Below are 16,642 nucleotides of genomic sequence, written 5' to 3'. Positions count from 1 at the left end.
AGCTATATTTTGGTTACTGATATCCTCCACCATTTTATTTTTACACAAGATGGTAAAAAAGGAGACATTTTAGTTTAAGGATGAGTTTTTAATAGTCAATAAATATATTATAAAGGATGTTATAAACAATTTAAACAGTTATTTAACAAATAACTATTATGTTAATAATATAGTAATTACTGGCTAAACAATTTAGTGTTATTATACAAGGTAGTTTATGTGTGGCAGGTGATATACAGTATAAGTGTATTTGTGTTAATTGTGTGTGGCCTTGCTGCTTAAAACTCATCTTGTCCTGTCCATACTATATTTCCAAGGTATTTTTGAATATGCCTTTGAATGCCGTAAATTGATGGTAATTGGTGTAAATTGTTGTCAACTGTCCATTAGAACATAAGAACATAAGAAAGTTTACAAACGAGAGGAGGCCATTCAGCCCATCTTGCTCGTTTGGTTGTTAGTAGCTTATTGATCTCAGCTTCTTGAAGGATCCCAGGGTGTCAGCTTCAACAACATTACTGGGGAGTTGGTTCCAGACCCTCACAATTCTCTGTGTAAAAAAGTGCCTCCTATTTTCTGTTCTGAATGCCCCTTTATCTAATCTCCATTTGTGACCGCTGGTCCTTGTTTCTTTTTTCAGGTCAAAAAAAGTCCCCTGGGTCGACATTGTCTATACCTTTTAGGATTTTGAATGCTTGAATCAGATCACCGCGTAGTCTTCTTTGTTCAACACTGAATAGATTCAATTCTTTTAGCCTGTCTGCATATGACATGCCTTTTAAACCCGGGATAATTCTGGTTGCTCTTCTTTGCACTCTTTCTAGAGCAGCAATATCCTTTTTGTAACAAGGTGACCAGAACTGAACACAATATTCTAGGTGAGGTCTTACTAATGCATTGTAAAGTTTTAACATTACTTCCCTTGATTTAAATTCAACACTTCTCACAATATATCCGAGCATCTTGTTGGCCTTTTTTATAGCTTCCCCACATTGTCTAGATGAAGACATTTCTGAGTCAACATAGACTCCTAGGTCTTTTTCATAGATTCCTTCTTCAATTTCAGTATCTCCCACATGATAATTATGTTAAGTCCACCCAGGACTAAATCACTTGGAAGTGCCTGCCTACTTGATCGTAATAGCTGCACTCTCACAATGGCTTTACTCGAGTAATCTGCCATTAAAATGTTATTGTAATAAGCTATTTTTCCTTATTCGATCATAGCTGGTAAAGATCTTGCCCTCTGATTGGCTGTCCGCTGTATGTTTAAAAGGGAGTGCGAATACCTTGACACGATTGAGTACAGCTGGACACGATTAAATATACCCTCTTGAGACAAACAAAAACAACGCCCAATGGATAAAACAAAGAACAATTTGTTAAAGTAAATGTGTTGGTAAAGTACAAGCATGTGTACATTATTACTTAATAATGGTCAAAACCTTTTATAAGACAACTAGGTAATGTGGTTTCCTATTCCAGTATTTTCAGCCTCTGCACTCAACAGTAAAGAAACTTTCAAAATCACTCTGAAAGGCTCTGAAAGGAGGTTGTGTGGTCCAGTGGTTAAAGAAAAGGGCTTGTAACCAGGAGGTCCCCGGTTCAAATCTCACCTCAACCACTGACTCATTGTGTGACCCTGAGCAAGTCACTTAACCTCCTTGTGCTTCGTTTTTCGGGTGAGACGTAATTGTAAGTGACTCTGCAGCTGGTGCATAGTTCACACACCCTAGTCTCTGTAAGTCGCCTTGGATAAAGGTGTCTGCTAAATAAACAAATAATAATAAAATAATAAAAAGAGCATGAGTGCAGGAGGATGAATGATAAATACAGTTTTTGAAATGCCAAAACAAGATTCTCACCATTCTTCCAGAACTGTAGTTATGCAAATATTACTTTTTATTGGCTATTTACATATGGATTGTGAGCCAGGTATTCATTGGCCTTTGACAAGGCCTTTAAAAGCTGCTATTTCACTCTTTTCTATTTGATCCCTAGTGTGTGTGTGTGTGTGTGCGTGCGTGCGTGTGTGTGTGTGCGTGTGTGTGCGTGTGCGTGCGTGTGTGCGTGTGTGTGTGTGCGTGCGTGTGTGTGTGTGTGTGTGTGCGTGCGTGTGTAACAGGTTAACTGGATACTATGTTTGGAACGCTGTCTATCTGCTCACTTTTTGCATGAACACTTTTTACACATTGTACATATAACAGTTGCAGACTGTGGTTTTGGATTCTTTGTGAGGTGACTAACAGCAATACCACTTTTTTGCTATGTGGAACATGTTCTTCTAGCACCTTTCAACCACCTACTGACTTCCTGACTATTATCATCCCAGCCATTAGTCATGAACTGACATCTTTAGCTTGCTTAAAAACTCATTAAAAAAAAGAAGAAAAACAGGCAACTAGTTACTTGGCATCGCAGGGCTTTTGTTCTTTTGACCTGAAGTATATATTCTCATGCAGTGTCTTCAATTAAATGTTATACTAATAATAATTACGATCATAATAACGCAAATGCATCTTCTATTTCTCCCACTGCAGAGAAACTAGGCCTAATTACTGTCTTGGCATTTTTAATTACCCATGCAGACGATAAAATAACAGTGGCCAGACCTGAACAACTACAATAATAATGAGAACGTGGTCCACAGAGATTTAGATTTTGATGGGTTCATCCCTACCTTTAAAAATGCAATCATAATTCAAGCAGACAAACATTTTGTCTAATGCCTAAATCAGTATATAAGCCAAAAGGGTTGTCTACATGAATTAAGGAAAAAACCAATGCTATACTTTCCCCCCAATTTGTTAAAAAACAGGATATCGCTAATGGTTAGCTTTTTAGGTGAGAACAAAGAAAATGTCATTGGGTTGATGAACTAACATTAATCTTAGAATTCCAGAAAACCCACTTGATTTCCTTAGAATGCCTCATTTCATGTCCATAAATTATCTGTCCATACACGCTTAATATAAATCTGAAAGGACTAAAACACATACAAAAAAACAAGGGAGTAGTACATGACACCAAAGAACATACACATGGCTGGAGATTTAGCAGTTTGAAATTATCTCCTAAATCCATCTACTGTTGATGCCTGGGGCATGCTGTCTGTAAAATGGTTCAAGTTGATTCACTAATAGCTGGCAAACACTGTGCTGTGAACCTGATTCACAGATAATTACAAGAACACTGTCAGATACAGCTGTTAACAATCTTAATAAAAACACAAGGCAGTACTAGCCCTCCCTAAATTGATCTTATCACTGACAGCCCATCACAACAATTTGACCCATCATTTATTGTGACTGATTTAATTATTTGACCTGGCTTATAGTATTTATGTATTTAATGTTTGGTAATTGGGGAAATGCCAGAGATCTCTCCTTTACAAGGACCACCCAAGAACTTTCTTTCTACTGCATATATAGCAAGCACACATAATTCAGACAAAGGCTTATCTGGGTAAAATAAAACCTGAGAAAAATAAGGAAATGTTTACTGCATGGAAACATGTATGTATTTGCTGGGTGATGTTCGTATAGTGGAGGAAGACTACAAAGGAGAAGGATTTTTGTCAAAGGAGTGTGGCACATAGTGATGGTTACGAGCAAGATTCATGCTCCTTTAAGCATGGTGCATGACTCAACTGGGAGGGCACCACAAAAAGATAACCTTCAGCAGTCTAAGTCTGATCTCTGGACCATGGGTAAAACCAGGTTCTTGTTTTGGGTTTAATATTGTGATAATTTCCCCTTTCAGCACTAAACCCAAGCTGTTAAAGCATTAAAAAAAAAAAATAACAATAGAACAGACATAAGATTCTTTCTAAATCGGCCTATGATATTTTTTAACCCAGTGTTCTATTTTGACATATTTTAAATGTCAGTCAACATGTTTTGTTATTGTAATGTCAAATTGCAAATATCTATGCATGCCGAGTTTCTAATTTTTAAAAAAGATTATATTAGTAAATGACACAATAATTTAAAATCACGTACTATGGTTAGAACTGGTCAAATCAACTTTTCATCAAGCATGTAGCTTATTATCAGTCTTTAACCCATGAACTACCCAATAAATGTAAAAAAAATATCAGAACACAAGCTGTATTTATGTAATTTTATACATTGCATTTAGACTTAACTTTTGCGGTTAACAAAATTAGAGTTAGTTAACATAAAAATGTAGTTAAAGAGAAAATTAAAATAACAGGTAGATGCCAGTTAAAAATGCTCCAAAAATTACAAAGTAACCTGTCCTCAAACAATGACAATAGCACTCAATGTGTTTTAATCATCCAAGATATCTTCTCCTATGAAAAATTATAATTTATAGTAAGAACAGGATCATATCAGGGATGCCCAAGGTTGCCATAGAAAACTTTATAGAACATGCGGTAATTCCCACATAGTCCATGTCTATGAATATAATGCATCTACAATGGGGGAGTTTCCATGGGCGGTTATTTACATGTGAAGTGGCGATGCACATTTGGGAGAACAGCTCGACAGGATCAGAGAGGGATAGGGTGAATCTAATTTACTCTTGAGCATGATGTACAACACGGGAAATCCACGCCCATTTTCATATGTATACCCGCATTTCACGTGAAAACGTCCACTGCTCGCAATCCAGACAGCCTTGGGAGCATACGTGGAAAGTGTCTGGCATAGATCTCTATAATCTTATGTATCTGCCGGTTTTCAGCCACGGTGATCTGCAATAGCTGGGTTGGACAGTTTCATTATATACCTTAGGGTTAATTATTTTCTTTTTTCTTTAATTAATAAGTCGTGTGATACATTAGTTGAAATATTATTCACTACTAACGACATGCCACCCCACCAATGGACATTTGAAAAACAATTTGGGCAAGAGCAGTAAAACACATTATTAAACAACCAGGCACAAGGCATTTATTACATGACCTTAACACTGCGCTTTAAAGTTTCACTCAAACAAGATGTCACCTGACAACCATGGATTTCCAGGTGAGATTTTCTTCTGTACCTGTTCTCTGTGCATGGAAACCACATTTTCCTGAGCTGTCTGTGAAAACAGCATGAGAACGCTATGCATGGCTAATTTGAATATCAACATCCTCCTTTCCACTTAATTTGCATGACGTCAGGTGAAAAGAGGGTTTTCGCGAGTTAAATAAACTGAGCCAATGGAAACCCGAAATGTATAGAGTCATTTTTCATTTGGCTCGAGCACAATGTCTCTAGAAAAATTAGAACACACATGGAAACTCCCCCAATGAAATTGTGCATTCTATAAATTATCTAGTACAACTTAAGTATTACTACTGTTTAAATTATACATTTAGTTTAACTATTTCATGGTGAACACGATAACTGCATTGAGTTTGCATCCAGTCTTCACTAAGCTTGTATTTTATCATACACTGTCCTGGATCTACGCAGTTGTTTGAAATAATGAATAGGCTGAAAGTGAGAGGGGAGGAAGACAAGGTTACCCTTCTTCTAAACCTACTGGAAAAATTCAAAAGATAGGCTTTAAGTACAATTGGGTCACAATACGCTAGGCTTGTCCCATAGCTGAACCTGCAGGACAACCTGAATACTTGGTTATATCCCAAAAATTGTCTAATAGAGCATTCAAGTTACACCAAACAGTAATTTCAATGCTCACTTTTGAAAATGTGTTTCAGGGAAATTAGGAATTTGAGAAGGACAAAGACAAGGATGTAAATAACCACACTGATCCACATTGTTTGATTTCTGCATAGGAAATGCAGGTTTGGCTTTATTTTTTTTTTTTTAAAACACAACAGAAACTAAATAAGAATAAAGTATTCACACAGTTTTTTTTTTTTTCAGTTCTGCAAGAAAACAGAAACATCCTTAAATGCTAACATAGTTACTTACAAACACCTATATTTATTATTTAATAAATAGGCGCAACAGGTGCCATTAAAAAAAAAAAGATTAAATATAGACACAGTAAGAAACAATTATAATACACAGCTGTATTTCAAGATTATAATTTAGCTGTCTCCAGTCTGCCACTGCATCTAATAAACACCAGATAAGCATTTGGCAGTTTTATACATAAAGGATTTAAATGACATTTACTAATCAATACACTATAAGTAATACAAAAAAGCATTTCTATGCAGTACAAAATAAACCTTTGTGTGTGTGTGTGTGTGTGTGTGTGTGTGTGTGTGTGTGTGTGTGTTTTTTAACACTTCCAAATATTTCATGCTACTCTGACAATGTCAACTTGCATTTTAAGATCGATTGGAACATTATCTAAATCTTTTGCAAAATATAGACCTATTTACCATTTTTTCCTTAAAAATGAAGCATAAAATATTAACATCTGCCAATTTGTATCCCTTTTTAAGACCGCAATTAACTGGAAATACCCAGTTCCAAATTACATTTTACCTAAAAAAAAGTTTTACTTTTTTATACTCAAAGGGAGTGTAACATAGATTATATTTACAGACTAGCTGTGAGTGCTACATCAAGCCAACAAAGTCTTTAGTAGTTTCCTATAAGACCCACAGAAATCTAGGATTTCATTCCTAGATACAGTACACTACAGTTTCTAAGGCAGTTCACTAGCGCAGCACTCCACAGCAAAAAACAACATAAAAGCCAAGTTGTCCAAGTTTCTTTCAGAATTGAAGAAAAAATGTCCATTATGATTTTTTTTTTTTAAAGAAATAAGCGAGACAAACTAAGATTTGTGTTTTCATTGTGGGTAACATCAGAAGCTCAAATAGACATTTTGAGGTTCTAAGTGCTTAGAAACTATTGAGATGTTGAACTGCCTCAACCTGCTCAATGCAACCGAACTTCTGAAGGCTTTCCTGTGAACTCTGGAGTAAAGGAAAGTGTTTCTTGTGTTCAGGTGAGATACAAAACTTTATCCCTTTGCAGACCACTAAAAGGAAACAAAGAAAAAAGAACAAATAGTTACTATTTGTTAGTTACTCCTGGTTACTAGCCAGGAATAACGTGTGGGTGCTCAAATATAAACCTGAGTTTTTTTCTTCTTTCTTTGAAGCACTTTATCATCAATGTTTCAACTACTTTTTAGAACAAAAGTTATGTTAACTTGGCACCGTGGTAAATCCTGTGCAAACTGCCAGGACACAAGGTAAGGGCAGGAGACTGAGAGTTGAGGAAATAGTAGGAGTTAGACCATCACACCTCTGGTGAGTAACAGCTTGATTTGCCGACTGCACTGGAAACATAACTGCAGTCTCAGTAAGTGTCATTTCTCTCTCTCATTACAATAGTCATTTATAAGGGGAAGCCCCTACTTGCAGCGGTTTTTAGGGGGAAAATAAAACAAAACTAGAAAAGGTACAATAATTTATATTTTCATTGCCTGTTTAATATCCTAGTATATGTGTGTTCTCATTGCGGTGGAGGTGGATTCAGAAATGACCACTAGGGATGTTTCATTTCTCACACTTGCAACAGTTGCAGAGGGGGCTGAAAATATTGTTACATACCCCTAGGGGTACAGTGTATTTATTACTCACCCATTACTGCAGTAGTCATTGTTCCATTCCACATTCTGTGCTGGAGGATTTCTGCACCCTGAGCGAACATAATCCATTGATGGGGATACACCTTGTCCAGCTGTGGATGTTGAGTTCATTATGTTCTGGTATTCTGGTTGAAGAGAAAATCCCTAAAAGAAATGTAGAAAAGACAGTTTAATAAACGTGTTTGCAAATGTTTTTGCAACAACAACAACAACAGCAATAAAAGATTGACACAATAGTTGCAACATGTTTTTCTCCCCGCAAATTCATAACCTGGCACCCCCATCTAACAAGTGCAAGGGCCCTTAAAAGTACTACATATCTGTCCAAAGGTGTTCTGACACCTCCAGCACATTAACTGAACAGGTATTGAAAATGACAATATGCTGAAAGTGTCTTAACATATGCAAAGTAAGTTTGGTTTCAGTTTTTTCAGTTCACTGTTGTTTCATTCAGTTTAAGGATGATTTTCATAACCAACACTCATATGCTTTTCAAAGTTTTTTTTTTTTTTTTAATGTGCAGCACGAAATATTTCTTACTGGTGCAGTTCAGTAAACTTGTTGTTATTCAAGAATTGTAATTATACAAAAATTCTGTGGATGATGTCATGATTATTAGAATAGAATGTTCATTCCAAGAGGTTCGAAAGTTCCCAGTTTGAAGATAAACTCGCGTTCCTTTTGGTTCTGAGCAAAATTTGTTCCATTTGTTCCATAGCACTGATTGATCACAAAGACTGTGATGCTTTATATAATAACAATATACAACACACAGATGATAGAATCCCTCTGGTCCTCACTTACCACCCGACCAACAGAAAGATACAGACAATTGTGCAAAGAAGACCCATCTACAGCACCTATTTTCAAGACTTTAAATGTGCAGCATGAAATATTTCTTATTGGTTGATGAATCGTTTCACAGTCAGGCAAACATTTCTACAACACTGCAATCTCCCCTTTCCCACATTATTGGTAGGTGTCATTACCAATGGCGGCTGGTGGTCAAAATTTTTGGGTGTTCACACCTCAGATGCAGGTCCACGAGGCTATGGCAAAAACCATTTGCTTCTCTAACTGTGACACTGTCAAAGTCTCCTGAATCACTAATTGTTTGAAAACACTCTAACAGGCAATTGCGCTGTACAAACACTGTCCTCACTGCTCGACGATGAAAATTCTACCTTGTTTGGGGAGCAGTTGGTAGTCTTTTCTTTACAATTTCATCTAAAACAGCAGTTTTCTTTGGAGAGAAAAAAGTTGGAAAAAAATTCCTTTGAGACTTGACTTGCTGTTTGTCCCATTATTAGATTTAGTTGATGGGCATAGCAATGGACATAATGTGCCTTTGGATATTTTTCCTTTACAAACTTCTGGACCCCACCGGTCTCGCCACACATTACACTAGCCTTTTCACTTTCTTCTGTGAATATGGCATCTAGCTGTTGCATAATGGCAGTGGAAATAGCTTCAGCATTTCCATGTTGCAACTCAGTAAACCCAAAGAATCGCTCAACAACACATCCAGTTTTGGGAACAATGTACCTAAAAACTACACTTTGGGAAATATTTGTAATGTCACTGGTTTCATCACTTTGAATAGCGACATAATCAGTCAGTTTCAGTTCTTTCACAATATTTTCCCTGCAAACCTCTAACACGCAGCCTAGACGTTCATTTTGAACTGTCTTAGAGGTGCCTTTAAAGACTGTGGCCTTCCTCAAGTGAGTTTCCATTACCTGATCAAGCTTTGAAACAAAATCTACCAGCCCAAGAAACACACCAGGATTTGAAGATGTTGCTGATTCATTATGACTTCGTAAAGCCAATTCAAAAGCTCCACAGTACTTTATGCATTCAATGATGCGTGTAAGTATGTGTCGGTTTTTAGACACTTCATTGTGCTTCTTTATGGCATTTCGGTAAGCAGTGCTGAGCTGGACAGCAATAATCACTCTCCCTAACATACCTAGACGCATTTCAAATGTCTTATGAACCCTTGAGTGCTCGTGTTTTTTTGACTTAGAGGAGAGATGTTGCAGGTCTGTAACTCCAGTTCTTGACCATGCTGCATCAGTGTCACCCCGATCCTTAGCAAAAAGGAAAGCTTATACCACGAGTTGTTAAAGGTTCGAGTGTCTGCCCGTCCTCTGTCACTATTCACCTGCACTAATTTTATTGGCGGTCTGCTGGGTCCCAAACTTTTGATCTGCAGTTTCTGCACTTCCTCCATTGAAGCAAAATTATTAGCAAGCAAAAATTCTACTGTATTCATGTCTTTTTTTTGATTAACTTAGAATAAAACCTGGCAATATACTAAAAACTAAAACACACCGAAAGTACTCAAATTTAAATGTGTATTTACTTAAATTTAAGTTGTCCCTGAATCTAAATCAATCCTAAATTCAAAGACCAAGAACAGGAAAAAATAAGACCTTAAATGGAAGTCACAATTAAGGCCAAAGGAAAATAAATAAATAAATAAATAAATAAATAAATAAATAAATAAATTAAAAAAAAACACTAATTAACAGTGAACTTGATTTTTCTTTTTTCATGAACCAGCAGATAATTTATATTGACCTAATAAAAGACATATCAGCTACAAACAAACACTACGAAAAAATAATAATTTAAAAACACTACGAAAAAAAAGCCTGACGCGGCTATCAACAAGATTTATATATATACTGTATATATATATATATATATTATATATATATATATATATATATATTTTAGCTCAAAGAGCCAGGTGCCCAACATTTTGATATGTTGTACATATCTTTCTCAAGGGAGCCTGTGTTTGAATCAAAACATTGGAGGTATTTATAGGTTTATATATATATATATATATATATATATATATATATATATATATATATATAATATATATATATTTTTATATTATATAAATAATATTAAAATAATACAAATATACTGTATGGTATATTTAATAAACAATTACCTCAAACTGGCAATAGTGGTTGGTAAATTAACAAAAAAAAATAAGAAATATTGCCGAACACAGCAAGATATTACTGAACACTGCTGAAGAGCAGCAGCCTCGGGAGAGAAAGGGACAGCTGGAGCAAAATAAAGGCAGTTTAAAACTGTGAAAAGAACAAAGTTGAACAAATAAGACAAATAACATTAATTTAAAAGTTAGACGAAGTCAGACAAAGATAATTAGACTTGTGAATGTTATTGTAATATTTAAACAGCTTAAACATTCTCTGTCTTCCCGCAAAGTAACACACCATGCAAGACTGAGAAGAGCTGAAGTCGTGCTGCTCATATTTATAGCATTTGTTGTCTTGGCACATGCGCGCTGATCTCCTGATCACCGTGTTCGCTAACCGGCTGCGCTCCATCCAGACATTTTTAAGGCAATCATAGCCAGTCCTGGCTGATGGCTGGCTGTACGGTGTCCATTTTAGGACATCCTCAGTTGTCACCCCTCCTCGAGTCAGTCCTCACCCCTCCTCGATTCAGTCCTCACCCCTCCTCGAGCCAGTCCTCACCCCTCCTCGAGTCAGTCCTCCTCGATTTTTTTTTTTTTTTTCAGGGGAGAGTGAGGGGTTGGACGGAGTTGTCTGAATCACCCAATCAAACAAGTGCAAAAAAACTTTCAGTGCTTCCATTGGATGAAACAGATGTCATTGTAGATGCTGATCGGTGCATGTGTTTTTACCTTTCTTCAGCATTTAATGTATATATTGTAAGTGTTTAAAAAAAAATACTTAAGTTACGATGTGCAATTTCATTATTTGAATGTGTCTGGATTTAAATTGTAAGGCAAATCTTCTCAGCATACAACATCAGACATAACTGTTTTTAAACAGTTTCGATGTACAGTATCTTTTTATTTAATTTAATGTTGTTATGTGAAGCGCTTTGAGATGTCTTAAGTGAAAAACGCTATTAAAAATAAACAGATTGATTGAAAATCCCGTCATTTATTGGATTTAATGAAGTGTGTTTGTGTGGGGACTGGGTAAACCCAGAACGGCGAAACTTAAGTTTGCATCTAAATTACACATGTACTATGGGGAACATGGGAGAAGCTTGCTTTTTCTTCACAAAGACACAAATGTCTACTTTCTAATGCTTTTCTTCAGAAAATGAGATTGTTTTCTGTTACACAAAAAACAAACAAAAACAAAAAAAAAAAGTTATGTCTGATGCCATACGCTGGGAAGATTTGCCTTACAATTTAAATCCAAACAAATTCAAATAATGAAATTGCACATCGTAGCTTTTAAAGTATACATATTAAATGCTGAAGAAAGGTAAAAACGCATGCACCAATCAGCAGATACACTGACATCTGTTTCATCCAATGGAAGCACCGAAAGATTTTTTTTGTTCTTGTTTGATTGGGTGATTCAGATGACTCCATCCAACCCCTCACTTGAGCAGGACTGACTTGAGAGGGTTGGGGATTGACTCGAGGAGGGGGTGATGACTGAATTGAGGAGAGGTGACGACTGACTCGAGGAAGGGTGACGACTGACTCGAGGAGGGGTGATGACTGACTCGAGAGGGTTGAGGATTGATTGAGGAGGGGTGATGACTGACTCGAGAGGGTTGAGGATTGATTCGAGGAGGGGTGATGACTGACTCGAGAGGGTTGAGGATTGATTGAGGAGGGGTGATGACTGACTCGAGAGGGTTGAGGATTGATTCGAGGAGGGGTGATGACTGACTCGAGAGGGTTGAGGATTGATTCGAGGAGGGGTGATGACTGACTCGAGAGGGTTGAGGATTGATTCGAGGAGGGGTGATGACTGACTCGAGAGGGTTGAGGATTGACTCGAGGAGGGGTGACGACTGAGGATGTCCTAAAATGGACACCGTATGGCTGCTACTGTGCATGTGCACGGCGGATTTGGGTACTCGCATTTCTGAGCGAGCACAGCCCAGCTTCAGCCCTTTAAACAGATGGGATGAACAGCATTGTTGATGTGCCAGTGTCACGTGAGAGAGGGGAAATGAAATGCACATCACCCAGCAGAAGGGAAGCGTAATAGAGACTGGAGATTCCGCAAGCAAGTGAACACTTAACCAGCTGCCCCTGGTCATTCCGCTGGCTGTCCTAAACATAAAAAAAATAATGACCTAAATGTTTGAGTCCCATAAACTTTAAAAATCTATTTAAGTATTTTAAATAGAAGCAGCACACTGTTGAGGACAGTCAAATACATTGAAATCACCTATATAAAAACGTTTTTGACAGCTGAATCCTTTTTCAGATAAATCCATATTAACTGATAGCTTATTGAAAAAGTGTCATCTCTATTGTTATACAAATTGCAATATAACAACAGAGAGCATAAATCAACAACAAAAAAGAAAACCCAATATTTTAATTTGCAGACTTTTGTTGTACTTATCTGAGAAATAAAAGTACACTGGAAGTTAATCCCCGGGGTAGAGAAGTGAATCTGCCTGAAAGAAGCAGGCAGCAGGTGGCTGGGTTTGTGTCTTATTAGATCCTACCTATTCATGCATTGTTCTCAAAAGTCTTCTCCTTCAGTCAATCACAAAGACACCATCTGTCCCTCTGTATTGCTCCCTCAGCCTCAAACTGACCAAAGCTAAACCACAGTTTTTGTTTTGTTTTGTTTGCTGCTAACAAATATGCAAAACAAATGAAGATCACTACACTATATTAGAATTACTATTACTATAAAAACGAGATCCAAGAAGGGAGCTTAAAAACTCAAAATGGGATAATAAGTTAAGAAAGTAAAGTTTGTTTTTTTTAAAAAAAATTCTGAGATTGACGTGGCAGTAGAGGGAGTACTAATCTAAAATTGGCCTTCAGACAAATTTATCTCATGATCCACTGAAAAGGTACATTTGAAACATGTTCAGCCACAACAGTTTAGTTTGCCTGCGGAATACTGATAAAAGTACTTGTGAATACGCTTGTCTTGTTATATAAATATTTCATAGCTGATGCACCTTTTTTTTTTTTCAGGAGACTACGTCTAGTAAGGGAGGTCAGATAACAAAGAAGGGTTATGTTATTTTTTCAATTGCACTGAAGAATTTTAAATTGGATTCTTGCATTCTCAAACTTTCTACAGTCAGCAAGAAAACCAATTCAAACTGTTTAATGTGTCATCTTGTAATTTCCTAACAAACATGAGTAACATAATGATGCGCTTAATGAACAAAACAACATACACAATGCATCTGGATATTTAGCATCCAATATAACCAGGTTAAGACAATGATTGCCTCATAAATCCTTCACTAATTGCAGTAAATTAATAGTGTCTGCTTTTTTGCCAGTCATTAATAAACATTGATAATATATAAATTAGGCTTAGTGAATTGAGTGCTAGAGGTCTAATTAAAATAAACTAAACAAAAACCCTAAGTTAATATTTCAGTTTGATACATGGGGGGGGGGGGTACTGACTGTTTTGATATATGCCTGGAATTTCATGTGGCAGTGCTATAAAATAAAACAAGCACTGAAAGAGATTCATTTAATGTCAAAGGGGACATTTGCTCTTTAATTAGATTGCTATAGCTTTAACAGTTTCACTGTGATGCTGTACCAACTCCTAAAAAGCCCACAGCAAAACTGAACCCTGAACACTTTACTGTGAAATAATTTAATTTCCTGCCTGTCTGAAAGGGTGTTTTCATCAGATATCAAGTTTTTTGTCTTCTCGGCTGATTTATTCATCAATCTCAATGTTGTTTTGCAACCTTAAATTACATACAAATCCTAATGCATCTGTTTATTACACAAGAAAATTGAAAACCTGTCTGCGCGACATCATACAAAGATTTTTTTTTTCTTTTCCCCGTAAGGTTATAAAGCAAGATGACAGATATTAATGATTTCTTTCTTGACCTCATTCAGAGTGCAGAGAACAGCAACGAGAACTGGAAATCCTGACAAATGGAGTGGGTTCACAGCGATAACACATTGCCACATTCAGAAGTTTATTTTTTATTTTTGCTATAGGTATAATTCCAGATGAGTCCAGGCGAAAATAAGTTTTAAGAGAATGCACATCCTTTGCCCTTGGCCTGACTAGAACCTTTGCTATGTAGCATGAGAGCATCAAAGTCTTATTTAAAGCTTTATATGCTATTCTATGAATACCATCTTTCCAGACTTTCAACAAACACATGATTTTCATTATAAAAATATATATATATTTTAGAAACAATTTCTACAGCAAAATGTGCAGAGACACTGAGGTACATTATGAACTAATGAATGTAGTATGGAGTTGCAATTACACAGCACAGCATGGCCTTGGACATCCAATATACACTATTTTATTACTAGTAGAACACTCACTAGAAATGGGGCCTGACAAAATAACTAATACCCTTTTTCCACTGGCACATTCGAGCCATGAGGGCCCTCACAGTACACTGGCTATTGGTTGCGCCGAGCGAGAACCACACTGTGAAACTCTGGTCTCACCACACATCTGAATCTGGCTCGGAGCTGAGCAGGGCCAGGGGTGGCCTTAATGATTTTCATCATTACGTTGCTTCAGTCAGTATACTCAAGGAATAATATATGAAGAAACTAAAATTAAGAAAAACACAACCATAACCTCTGGATCCGCCATTCTCAACTCAAATATCTACAACAGAATCCACACGTTGACTGCATGTGACGCCAGTTGCAGGACTTGGGCTCTGCAGTGGAAAAACAACCAGGCTCCTTCTAACAGAACACATTAAACTGTTTTACAGATCCATTATAAAAAAGTTGAAATGTATGTATGTTCATGCTTGAGTGTGAAGTATTTTCATATACATTTTTCACTGGACACAGGATCTGTAGTGCAACTTGGCACTTGATGAATCTAAACAACAAGAATACATTTCATGCCTATTCTTTATGCCTTACATAGAGGTTACCTATCTTCTCTGTTTAATGTACTACACTGTAAGCCTTCTGAATTTCCATTCAAATAATTGCAATCAGTCCCAGATGTAGAACTGTAACATACATTTTAAGAGTGTGACTCACATGTTATTGCTACCCGACAGCAAAAGTATACGAATGTGGCTGAATGGCTATACAGGTGCATGTGGGTTGTAAGTTTAGATGTAGCACTAACCTGCTGCATTGTTGGTGAATGGCGTGGTAACTGGTGACTTCCTAATTGCTGTTGCATTGTGATTGATTGGTGTTGCTGGAGGCTGAGGTGCTGGTGCAGAGGTGGGCTGATCTGAAGGGGGGGAGGTGGTGACACAGCCATGGAAACAGTCCCTGGCATCTGAGAGTTAGGCTTGGGGGCGATACTCCGGGGGAGGTTGGGGTGCATGGCGTTCATGTGGGGGTTTATCCCGTGCTGCTGGTGATAGGGAGAGCCCATATACAATCCTGAATGAGTTTGCGTTGGACTGCGGAAAACCTGTTGCTTTGAGGTCATCATCTGTGAAGGTTGGGATGTTTTGACATCAATGGGCTCACAGTAACTCTGGTAAAAAAAAAATACAACAAATGAGTTTGTCATTACCTAAAAGCCATTCATTCAAATGAGATCCACTGCTGCCATTAGCCATTGGTGTCATTACATGCAGCCTGTTCTTTCAGCTGTTGACATTAAATGCTGCTTCATAGTTTTTTAAATCCCATTTTTGTGATTGACATTCACCATATTCACCTGAAAAGGGTGATTTAAACCCTCTATACATTTCTTGATTTATCTACTTTTCTACACAGAAACATGAATTTCTTTCTGGCACTAAACCATAAACTAAACTATTGGTAGGAACTCCCATTCCTCATTATTCCAACCTTAGAAATGTATAATGCACCTTACCTTTGAAACCAGACTTGCCCTGTAGGCTGCCAACTGTTTGAGATATTCCTTTTTGGCAGCTTCTGTTTTCTTTTTGAATAACTGTGAATTAAACATAATAATAATTGAGAGTCATTATTTGATAATAAGAATACATACTTACAGTAAATGATTATTTATAAAATATCTTTTACAAGTTTATCAGCAATCGTAATCTGGCTCCCACTTCCCATATTAAGCCACTTATAGACTTTATTAATCCATTTATTAATCCATTCATGGTATCCTGCTCTGGTCAAGCTCCAAGC

The 16,642-nt window shown here is 36.9% G+C and overlaps 1 protein-coding gene across 3 annotated transcripts in view; it reads right to left on the bottom strand.

The window, feature by feature from the left end:
• Positions 1-5,745: 5,745 nt before the first annotated feature.
• Positions 5,746-16,642, bottom strand: part of LOC117399837 (thymocyte selection-associated high mobility group box protein TOX-like) — a 121,977-nt gene continuing 111,080 nt past the window's right edge. For all 3 annotated transcript variants that reach the window (XM_033999243.2, XM_033999244.2, XM_033999245.2), the window contains 4 exons: positions 16,356-16,436; positions 15,648-16,010; positions 7,529-7,680; positions 5,746-6,921 (listed from right to left, as the gene is read on the bottom strand). In XM_033999243.2, the coding sequence (XP_033855134.1) occupies positions 6,885-6,921; positions 7,529-7,680; positions 15,648-16,010; positions 16,356-16,436 (633 nt within the window). In that variant the 3' untranslated portion in view covers positions 5,746-6,884. The remainder of the gene's footprint in view (positions 6,922-7,528; positions 7,681-15,647; positions 16,011-16,355; positions 16,437-16,642) is intronic.

This window comes from Acipenser ruthenus, chromosome 4 (assembly GCF_902713425.1).
Source record: "Acipenser ruthenus chromosome 4, fAciRut3.2 maternal haplotype, whole genome shotgun sequence".
In the NCBI taxonomy this organism is placed as follows: domain Eukaryota; kingdom Metazoa; phylum Chordata; class Actinopteri; order Acipenseriformes; family Acipenseridae; genus Acipenser; species Acipenser ruthenus.
This window is presented reverse-complemented; position numbering and strand designations above follow the sequence as displayed.